This window comes from Coenobita brevimanus, chromosome 16 (genome assembly GCF_032717465.1).
Source record: "Coenobita brevimanus isolate Jiangsu-jjx chromosome 16, ASM3271746v2, whole genome shotgun sequence".
Classification (NCBI taxonomy): domain Eukaryota; kingdom Metazoa; phylum Arthropoda; class Malacostraca; order Decapoda; family Coenobitidae; genus Coenobita; species Coenobita brevimanus.
In genome coordinates, this window is record NC_136969.1 from 23,549,149 (window position 1) to 23,561,186 (window position 12,038).

Genomic DNA, 12,038 nt, shown 5'->3' on the forward strand with positions numbered 1-12,038 from the left:
ACCACCTCTCGCCCAACGCACATCCCTATAATTCGTTCCCCATTTTCATTTCTTTCTGCCACACCATGTATAACAACTACACTTTCAACTGCTACATTTCCCACTCTAGCATTCAGATCTCCCATCATTACCACATTCACATTCGCTCCAAAACTCTGCAGACACTCATCAACATTATCCCAGAAAGACTGCGTCTCTTCTGCATCCCTTTCGCTACCAGCCGCATATGCGCTCACAAATGCCCAGAACTCACGTCCAAATTTCGCTTTCTTCCACATCAGTCGCGATGACACCTCCTTTCATTCAGTCACACACTGCTGCACTTCCGGGCATATTAACAAGGCCACAACTTCTCTTGCCCTTCCTCTATCAACACCTGACAATCTTCCATTCACACTTGCAAACTTAGACTCATCTTTCCCTTTCACCTTTGTTTCACTCAAAGCTAACACATCCAAGTTTCTTCTCACAAACATTCTCTCAATCTCCTCCCTTTTAGCCTCAATCGTACTACATCCACGCACATTCATAGACCCAACCCTCTGGGTATGGGGATAACTCAATCCCCCATCCCTTTCTATTCCCTGTCTCATTATAGTAATTCCCTTTCCTTGGGGGAAGCAGCCTAGGTATATAGATAGATAGAAAAAGAGAGGAAGGGGTCCCTTGTCACCTCCCCTCATCCCTTTTAGTCACCATTTACAGCACGCAGGGAATACAGTGGTAGAATTCTTCCAAACACAACCTGGCCGCAGAGTGGTAGTACTACCCGATATTGCGGCCAGATTGTGTCCCCCAAGCCACAGGGGGGGAGGGGGACACAATGGTTCCGTTGTATAAAGGTAAGGGTGAAAAGTATGAGTGTACTATCTTTAGATGTATAAGTCTGTCGAGTGTTGTAGGTAAGGTGTATGGTAGAGTGTTAATTAAGAGAAAAAGGGAACAGGAGTGATTGGTGACGAACAGTGTGGCTTTAGTAGAGGGAGGGGATGCGTGGATCAGGTGTTTTGCTGTGAGACAGGTGTGTGAAAAATATTTAGCGAAAGGTAAGGATGCGTCTTGGAAGTTCGTGGATTTAGAGAAAGCATATGATAGAATTATTATTGATTGGAAGGCTTTGTGGACTGTTTCGAGATTGTATGGACTTGATGGTAGGTTGCTAAAAGAAGTGGAAAGTTTTTATGTAAACAGTAGAGCATGTCTGAGAGTGGGAAATACTGTGAGAGATTGGTTTCCCGTGAGAGGGGGGCTGCGGCAGGGATGTGTGATGTCGCTTTGTTTTTTTAATATTAATATGGATGGTGTTGTAAGGGAGGTGAATGCGATAATGTTAGGTGGAGGTTTGAGTCGGATTAATGCTGATGGTAGAGAGTGGAATCTGAATCAGCTGCTGTTTGCGGATGATACTGCACTGGTGTTTGGTTCAGATGAGAGACTGAGGCAGTTGGAAGAGGAGTTTGGAAGGGTGTGTGAAAGGGGGAAATTGAGAGTAAATGAGAATAAGAGTAAAGTGATGAAGTTTAGAGGTTGGTAGTTGGTAGGAGGATGAATGGTGAGTTTTTTTGAGGAGATAGAGTGTTTTAAGTATTTAGGGTCACATGTTGCTGTGGATGGAAGAATAGACGTAGTAGTGAAGTTTGGAATGAATGGACTAGGAAAAGTGCTGGGAGGAATGAGAAAAGTGTTTAGATGTCGTTTGCCTAGAATGCATATAAAGAGAAGGCTGTATGAGGATGTGGTGGTACCAGCTGCATTATATTAGGCTGAAACATGGAATATGAGTGTAGCAGAGAGGAAAAGTTTGAATGTAAGTGAGATAAGGTGTCTGAGAAGTATGTGTGCAGTGACACGTATTGGATCAAGGGAGAAATGATGAAGTGCGAAGGAGAACTGGAGTTACGCAGGAGATGGCTGATCGAGCTGAGCAGAGTGTGGCTATGGTTTGGGCATATGGAAAGAAAGGATGATTGAGTGTTTCGTGAAAAAAATTACTCGATCGGATGTGAGAGGTGTAAGACTGAGAGGAAGACCACGAATAGGATGGATGGACAGTGTGAAGAGAGCATTGGATGCGAGAGGGATGTCTGTTGAGCAAGGAATAGTGGCTGTGAATGATAGGAATGATTGGAGAGAAGTTGTGAATCAATAAATGATGACACGGCCCCGAGATGATACTCTCCCGCATTTGGTCTGATCAGCTGACCAGGTCAGGTGCGGGAAAAGGAATGGGTCCATTATGATGTGGCAGGGGTAAACCAGCTCTGCTGTCGGGCCTTGCTGCGGATGTCGCCGATTGCACTGCGCAGTTGGCCCTTCTGTGCTGTGATGTGGTGAAGATCTGTCCTTTCTCCCCTTAGAGCTAAGATACAAATAAATGTGTGTGTGTCGGTGAGTAAATTGGGAGTGTGTCGTCCTTTCTTGGCTACCTCTCTTTCTTTGGGGGAAGCAGCCTAGGTATATAGATAGACAGAGGAGAGAGAGAGAGAGAGAGAGACAGAGACAGAGAGAGAGAGAAGAAAGACAGACAGACAGACAGAGACAGAAGCAGAGAGAGAGAGAGAGAGAGAGAGAGAGAGAGAGCCATCATTAAGCAATTATTCAGTAAGTTTTCATACCCCCTTCCCCTTTGGACCAGTTCACTCAGTACAGTAGAGGACGTGGATGTAAATTCGATTTCTGTCCGTCGTGTACTGTGCAGGATAGAGCCTTGGTAAAAGTTGACCATCTCTCTTGGTGACTCCTGTGCCGGAAGGTGTTATACATCTGCCTTCGCCTTTTTTTTTTCTTTTCACTGATTGAGATTGAGTGTTTGTGCCTGCTAGTGTTAATTAAAAGACTTTTTATGATTCACCCATTGAAGTGTGACTATCCCAACTTGTATGATTCTTCAGAGCATTACACTGAGCTCCTCGAATCAGTATCTATTTGAGTTGTCTCATAATGGTTTGACTTCATCACAGGGACTCTCGTATAGCCGTTAGGTATTAGTTTAAAGTCTTCCTTTTCTCCCTACCAGATAAATGATTCATTCCCAAGTCGTGTGGTGCTTTGCCTATCAGTGCAGTCTGGGACTTGGATATATATTTCATGATTGCGTGTCGTATTCTAGGCAATGACTGTAATCTTGCCTTTGTTCTAGCTAAATTATTCAGACTATGCATACGTACTTCTTCATTCCCTAATTCATGGAATGAAGCCAATATCCACCCAATTCCGAAGAAAGGAAGATCCTCTGACCCCTCTGATTACAAATCAATAGCTGTCACATTTTCTCTTGGTAAAGTATTTGATATTTTAATTAATAAGCACGTAGTTAAACATCTTGAATCCAACAACTTAATTAGTGATAAACAATATGGTTTTCGCCACGAAAGATCCACCACTGACATAATCTCCGACTCATACCATCCACCAATCAATCGACCTACATGGTGAAACTCATGCAGTAGCCCTTAATATTTCTGCTTTCGACAGAGTATGGCATCATTCCCTGCTGTCCAATCTCCCTTGCTATGGACTAACGTCTTTCTTTCCTCTGCTTTCATCATATCTCACCGACAGAAAAATAAGAGTAAAAGTAGATGATGTATATTCCAATTTCACTCAGTTAACGCCGGCGTGCCACCGGGATCAGTTCTGGCGCCAACCCTGTCCCTGGTTCATATTAAAGATCTCTTATCTGTCACCCACAATCACAGCCATTCATGTGCAGATGACTCAACACTTCATAGTTCATTCACACTCAGACATCCATTTACAGAGTCTAATATCTCTAACTCTCAACTCAGTACAGCCATCTCTATAAATCAAGACTTATCTACGATCAATGAACGGGGACAAAACAACCTTGTCTTATTTAATGCTAGTAAAACCAAATATATACAGTTTACTAATAGTCAGATTTTGCCAGATTGGTATATTACCTTCAGTGCTACTAATATTCCCATCTCCAAAAGTATTGAAATTCTCTGTCTCACTTAACAATGCCCTCAGCTGGACCTCTCATGTCAGATCACTTGCTAAAACCGCCTCAAAGTATCTTGGATTATTGTACAGAGTTTGTAACTTCGTCACTGACGAGCAGTTAGCTAATTTATAAGAGTCATGTGCACTCTCAGCTTGAATATTGCTCACCCTTGTGGAGGGGTTGCATTAAAACAACTGGACAAAATTCAGAACAAAGCTGCTGGAATTATTAATAACCCTGGTGTTATAAACAAATTACCTCCCATACAAGTAAGAAGGAATGTTGCCTCCCTTGCATTACTTTACAGATATTTTTATGGCAAATGCTCAGACGAAGTTGCGTCCATTGTGCCACCTCTCCACGCCTTCTCTCGTGCTACACGGGCATCTGGTAGCGCTCATGATTGGAATATCACACAGCCATATTGCAGAACTTCTGCCTATAAGATTTCTTTTATTCTCCGAACGGCATCTCTCTGGAACTCGCTTCCCCAGAGTTGTTTTCCTCAAACTTTAACCTACAGCTGTTCAAGTCCAACTGTTACAGATATTTTATGAGTGGAGGACACCAGTAATCTGGTGTAGATTTTTTTTTTTAATTCATTTTTCTCCTACCTCTGTTCTGTTATTAAAGAAAAAAATATTTATCCCTCATGCAGTCGATAGACGTTAATTATATACCTTGGTCTTCTGCTCCCTTAGCGAAGTGTGTCCATCCCAACTCGTGTGGTGCTTCGTAGCGTGTCATTCAACTCGTCGGGCCAGTACCAATGTGAGGTGTCTGCTGAAAGCCCTGACTTCAACATGGTGACCGACGGTTGTAGTCTGCTGGTTGTGGGGAAGTGGCGGTGTGGAGAAGGGTGGGAGGTAGGAGGGGCTGTGTGGTGGGGAGGGGGGAACGGGAGGAAAAAGGAATCTGCTGGTGAAGGGGAGAGGATTGAAATAGGCGTACATATCATGGTGGAAGAAGGGGAGTATGGAGAGGTTTGAAACACGTGTACAGTATATGTGTGCGACGATATAAAGACAAAAGTATGAGGAGAAAAGGGAATAGGAGTGCGTGGGGGAGAGGGTGATACGGTGTGGTAAAGGGTGAATGTGCGTGGAGGGAGTAGTAGTAGGTTTGGACTGGATGAATATGGTGAGGAAGGTTGAGGAAATAGGGGGAATGGAAGTAATATTCATTTGAACACTGTCACTACCAAGGGCAGAATGGTGACTGTGGGTGAGTCGGGGTGTGGAAGGACGAAGGGAATTAGTATCAATGGTGAGGTATAATGAGAGTAGGTGGGGGATTGAATACTGAAGTAGGAAATAAGGGTTTAATGTGTGAATGAATGTGGGAAGAATAAGTGTCAAAAGGACAGTTGCTGGTTGTTGGTGAGTGAGGATTCAGGAGAAGTGGAAAGGTGTAGGGAAGACGTAGGGAACATGTGAAGGACGTGGGCACGGGGATGATTTGAAGTAGGGGTGACTGAACAGACTGAAGAAAATTTGAAGATAATAGTAATGTTGACGATGGTGGTTGTAAAATAGGGTTAATGGTATCAGTAAAGAAAGTTACCATCAAGTGCAATAAATTACTTAGATTCTCACACGCAATCATTCACCAAACTGTTGGTTGTTCTGGCCCTAAACTCATTTACCTGTGCACTCGGTGGACTATAAGCTGCAGCTGCCGCTTTCTTGCAGTGCACTATCCTCCTTACAAAGGACAGGGAGAGCTAAGGGACGTTTGCATAACCAGGCGGCGGAATGTCATCGCTTGAAGTGTCCCTCTCCAGCACGCCAATACCATTCATCTCATTCAGATCATAGAAGTTTCCCTTACTCTGAAAAATAATAGGTAGAGTCTCATCCGCAAATTTGCCTTCCAATCGTATTTATCTTTTGTTAGTAATCCATTCACTACCCAAACCAATCTGTTGGCGAATTTACCGGATTAACTCTTTACAGTCCTATTCAAACAACTATCTTCTTTCTCTTCCTTCCTGAAAATTAGATAACTTTTGACTACGATGACATTTTTTTTTTGCATACGCTTGAAGAAGTCAGCCATAGGAGAACAATATTAGTTATCTTGGTCACGTCTGTGATGAAGACAACTTTGAAATAAGCAGTCATTGCACACAAACCACTAATCTCCCAACACCCATTTTTACAGGACATACTTTCTTGACCCTAATCCATCCCCCAATAACATTCCAGCCCAACCCAACCATTCCCTTACTCACTATGCCCCCTATTTTATCCTTCCATTGACGATTTCATGGCATGCAGCAATACATACGATTTACGAACGCGTTTGCTTATAAACTCTTTGCTATTTCCAGACGATTTTATTATGCTTAAGGTGAAATTCATCTGGAAGGGTTAGAAATATCCTTCATTTAGCTCTTCACTACAAGCCGTCTCCCATAAACTGAATAAAGCTTTGTAGCGATAATCATTATAAAAGATAACATACGTTCTAAGAATGAAGGTGTTAATCTTAAGATGGTATTCTCGACAAACTGAGGGTCTTTGCAGGACGCCTTCCTTAACGATTAGCTGTACATATTATCGCTAATGGCTGTCACATATGCTATTTACATATTAATTTAATATCGGCATAGAATGCATGAATAACATACAAAACTGTTTTAACGCCCAAGATACAGAAATGATCTGGTAAAGAATTGGTGTTAGGGAATATTATCCAACAACAATACTGGTCTTTTTACATAACTCATGCTTCTCAGCGATGCTCTCTGAACAGTATATCATAGTGCACAATCCACTTGCGCTGCTGTTGCAAATTATGTCACTATTGACCAGATTCTATACATAACACTGTGAAGAAATTAAGGTGTGAGATACAAGTCGCTTTGGAGGTGGTATTACGAAGTCTCTAGCGCGAACAAGCATACAATCATCAGCTTTCTTTTTCCCTCAGCCTCAACCTTGGTGTTCCCCTCTTCCTTCTCTCCCTCCACCTCACTCACCTAAACTCTTCTAGCCAGCCTCCCATTTTTCATTGTTTCCACATGGCCAAGCCATCTTAGAGTACTTCTAACATTTTCAAGCACATCCACATTAAAACCACAGCTCTCCTGAATTTCCTGTTTGTCAGTCTGTTTCCACTTAGTTTCTTTTTCCACGAAACTTCACATGTTTTTTTCAGATAAATAATTTTCACTGCCCTAACACATACAAGGAAATATCAGTGTACTCGATACAGAAATAAACTGTAATAAAAAAAGTGTTGGGGCCTTGCTTACACGACGGTACTTCCAACTCAGAGCCGAATTTTCGTTAGCATAGGAGGCTTTGTGGCACTTCTTTCTCAGCGATTTATTTAACATATAACTTTATTTCCACATATACGTGGCTGATGCAAGGTATGTTTATCCGAAAAATTATATAGATAACATGAAAGAAGAGAGAAAAAGGTAACAGGAATAATAAATCGCTGAGAAAGTGGCAGGAAGTTTACGATGTCACCTACAGTAGAATACTATGTAAGTTTTCTTCCCTTAGAGCCTCCGCGAGAGGGTCCTGTGATCACGGGTGGACTAAGGAAATACCACGTCAACGACAATGTGGATCTTGTGTGCACCTCTGGACCGTCACGACCACTATCAACACTCTCATGGCACATCAATGGACTACCTGTACGTGGAACCTACTTACTGCCTTAACTTCCGTCTCATGATCTCACTGTCGTTATCGCTCTGTTACTTTCTGTCTTGTTCCCTTGACATTCATGACCATCAGTAGTTTCAACGCTGGCGCATCAGTGAACGATCGGGACGTGGAGTGCAAATACTATTTCACTGTTTCAATTTCCTGATCTCTCTCTCTCTCTCTCTCTCTCTCTTGCTATCTTGCTTTGAATTATCACGGCCATCATCGTCCTTCTCATGGCGCGTGCGAGGATGAGTGGTACGTGTGTTTCAAATATTCTCACTCAGTATCACATGATCTTACCCGCTCTCTTACTTTCTCCCTCCTTGTTTCGCTACCTTTTTCAGTCACAGTCTCTCTCTGAACTATCACCAATGCCATCAACTTCCTTATAGCACATCAAAGGATGACCAGTAAGTAACTCTTGCATATTATTTCATTTTTTTATCTCACCGCTTTTGTGGCCCTTGCATAGTATCACAATGTTTATCTCCGTTTTTTCTGCTTCTTGCTTAATACTTCAGGGATTATATCGTCGTTTGTTTCACTTCCTCACCCTTTTTTACTTCTTCTTATTTTATTTTATTTTTTTTTCAAACCCACGGTTTCACTCCTTATTTTTTTGTTTTTTTCATCTCTCTTGTCCTCCTGCTGTCACTCAGTTCACCACAGTCATCAACAGTCCTTAGAATGCTCATCAATAGATAACACTCTCTCTCTCTCTCTCTCTCATTTGTGCTTTGACCAATGTGTTGTCAACAAATCTCCCAGTCTGTCTGATCCCACCATCCCATCTCAGTCGAGGCCAAATCACCCAGTAGCTTACATCCAACATCCAAAGTTAAGTTAATAAAATTGTACACATTATTATTCCCTTATAATTTAACCCTCATGTTATTCCCTCTCTTTTATTATTTGATTATATATTATTTTTCCTTCCATAATTCATTAAATAACTTCAACATGCCCCCAAAAGTGTACCTTGCCCCTCTTGTGGAAACAAATTCTAAAGTGATTGCTTTCCAAAATTCAGAGGGCCATATGTCAAGTGCTTCATCTTCCTGACCAATGAAAATATTCAGTACCTAGAATGTGTAATTATGAGTAATCAGTACGTCCCAGAGGACCTCAAATAGGAGAATGCAGTCCTTAGGACTGAATTCAGCAAGCTGAAGGAAAACCGAATTAGTATGACGTCAGTAGACCAGGCTTTTCAGATAGTCAGAATGAACGCAGGTCTAAACAAATGCCCATAAAAATGCCCGAAATTCCTACATCAAATAGGTTTTTCCTTTGTTAAACAAAGAGGAAAAAAGTGCAGGTAGTATGACTATATGTAAGCATGTTAAGGACAAAGCTGGTAAATAATTTTGTGAGGGGTCAAGCAGAGAAGCTTCACCATGATACAAAATTTAGTGTAAAAGAAAATACCACACTCTATTCTAAGGGGTCAAGGCTTTGATTTTGCATCAAACAAAAAGAGGGAAGAAAAGATCAGCAAGGATTATACATGGCTGTAAGATAGACATGATCACTATGGATACTGAAAGTAACATTGTGTTCATTAATACTTGTGACAGATTTGTGGACAAAACAAGCCTTTTGACAAGATGGCATCCATCTGTCCAAGAATGGAGTACTTGAAACGATTAATTTATTGAATGCAGCAGTGTAAAAAAAAATCACTTCACCCTCCCCTAAGTCTATACTTACCCATTTTCGCAGAAGCCCACACCCCACCCCCTCTTCCCTCCTTCCATTACCCACACCTACCCAGGGAAACTAAATTCCTTTCCCCGATCCCAGGGACATGTATCTAGATTAGATGGCCAGCCAAAACCAACTGCAGAGCAAAATTCAACTAAAATACTATAATTTAATGCTCGTAATCTTAAAAATAAATTCAGTGACCTTTAATGTCTCCTGTGTAATGAAGAATTCCATATAATAATAACATAAACGCATCTTGATATAGATAACAGGGATTTACTCTCAGAGAACGAGATTCATTTTAAATGTTGAAATAATATACATCTAAGAGTTGGTGTTGGGCTACAAATATCAAATCCCATTTAAACCCCACAGTGATTATCCTAAGTGATAATGACACCGAAATTGTTTGTGTAGAGAAACATTTTAAAAATCTGAAGGTAAATGTTGCCACGGTCAGTCGTTGCCCAACTCAAACTTTAGAGGAAGATGGAGAGTTTTACATTATCTTGCAGGAAACTCAATGGGGGACAATACGCTGAAAACTGGCGACTTTAAATTACCTACAATTACATTGGGTGCAGTCACTAGCAGAAATAATGATGACACAAGGATAAGAGAGATTTTACTGACAAGTTTTTATACCAGTGTGTCGCAGAAGTGACAAGGGAGAGTAATAATTTGGATCTTGTAATTACCACAAACAAAGATATATCAAACCTCGCTGTGGTGAACACTTAGCTTCTAGCGACCATAATCTCATAAGATGTACACCCACACAAAAAATATTTGTTACCCTTGTGGTGTGATACAATATGACATAAGGACCAAGGGTTCTGAACTACTACCAGTACCAAATGAACACAGTTTCACCTTTACAAATCACTTCAGAGTTCATCGCACCCAGAGGTAACGGTGTACCATGGACCTTTCACATACTGTATATATATATATATATATATATATATATATATATATATATATATATATAAAGGCGCCAGACTAAAAAAACGCCGATTTTGAGGGCCTTAATAACAACCTTAAGTAACTGACTGAACATCTAGAAAGAAGTAACGATGTAAATTATATTGGCAAAAGTTAAACATATATTCAAGTACGCTCAAGACAAGTATGTACCGATGAAGGCAAGGCAGGAAAAAAGGTAAAAGCAAATCAGCGGGGATTAATGCAGATAATTATTATCAGAGTGATTAAAGAAATAAATCGTCTCCACACTGTACTTAAAAGTCACACCAGCGAATATGCCATGAGACAATATAGCGCTATTAGATAAAATCATTACAACAGCTAAATGACAATATAAGCTAAAAACTTACTAAGTATATCCTAAGAGCTTTTATGGATAAGTAAACGACAGGAAATGTCTGAAGAACTGTATTGCCCTCTCATTAGGGCTGATGGTGCCCATATCTTGGATGATAAAGAAGTTGCTTCCACTTTAAATAAATTATTCAGTTCAGTCTTCAAAAAAAAAAAACACTATCGTAATCACAAAAGACCAACGGTAGATACACCACAATATATTAATATGCATATTAGAGATGAGAGGAGGGAGGAAGACATCAGTAGGGCGGAAATAGTGGAAGCGATTAAGTTGGGAAAGGCCCCAGGAATTGATGGAGTGTGTGGTGAAATGCTTAGGTATGGGGGTGAGATTGTTCTGGAATGGATATGGAAGTTGTGTAGATTGGCTTGGGAAGAGGGAAGGGTTCCAGAGGACTGGAAATCAGGTATAATTGTTCCTTTATACAAAGGAAAAGGGGAGAGAGAAGTATGTGGTAACCATAGGGGTATTTGCCTTCTTAGTGTGACTGGTAAAATATATGGTAGAATACTCATTGATAGGGTTAGGCATATGACAGAGGAGCTAGTTGGAGAAGAACAAGGGGGATTTAGGAAGGGAAAAGGGTGTGTGTCACTGTTTTTTTTTAAATAAATGCAATATTAAATGATAATTTCAGTAATACTGAAGAGCAGTACAATGAATTGTCTTGCTAAATCAAGCAATGATTACTTTATTCTGGCTTGCTTCGCCGATTCTCTAAGAACGAGAATTTATAAACTTTCTCAACAGTACACAGCAGAGACCAATTCCTCACAATTGCTGTTTATTAGTACTGTTAGCCTCTGGAGAAAGTGACTTCACCCCTGAGTTAGGACTCCATATTATAATTACAATTCATAATAGATAGATAGATAAATAGATAGATAGACAGTTCCATGCAAGCCTTGGAAAGGGAAATGATCTTGCAAGTTAACTGAGGAAATGTTGACCATTACACAGGAAGTAGCAAAGTCAGGGGATGATGTAGGTAGTGTGTCAGCGAGATAGCAGGCGAACAAAGCCTAGTGACATACACACATACTCACACACAGGTTTCTGGAACTTTCCAACCACAGTGTAACACACGTGTCACGACCCCTGTTTCACCAGAATTTAGGAAGCAGAGCTCAGAAGGAGACAGGCCATCGAACTGGCAGGTAGTAGGGAGAAGGGCTTAGCAACATGGAACAGAGAGAGAGAGAGAGAGAGAGAGTGAGACAGGGAGGTAGCTGGCGGGACTCTATACTTTACTCGTGTGTGAGACTTTGTTAATATTTCCAAGATAAATAAAAATAGTCCCATACTATTCTTTACCTCTCCTGTCATTGCATGACAAAAGGGAACCAAGATT

At 40.9% G+C, this 12,038-nt stretch overlaps 1 protein-coding gene across 1 annotated transcript in view; it reads left to right on the forward strand.

The window, feature by feature from the left end:
* LOC145390998 (uncharacterized) overlaps positions 1-12,038 on the forward strand; it is a 59,881-nt gene that overhangs the window by 35,528 nt on the left and 12,315 nt on the right. The window contains exons 3-5 of the mRNA XM_080265729.1: positions 4,669-4,797; positions 5,778-5,786; positions 7,488-7,619. Coding sequence (XP_080121855.1) covers positions 4,669-4,797; positions 5,778-5,786; positions 7,488-7,619 — 270 coding nt within the window. The remainder of the gene's footprint in view (positions 1-4,668; positions 4,798-5,777; positions 5,787-7,487; positions 7,620-12,038) is intronic.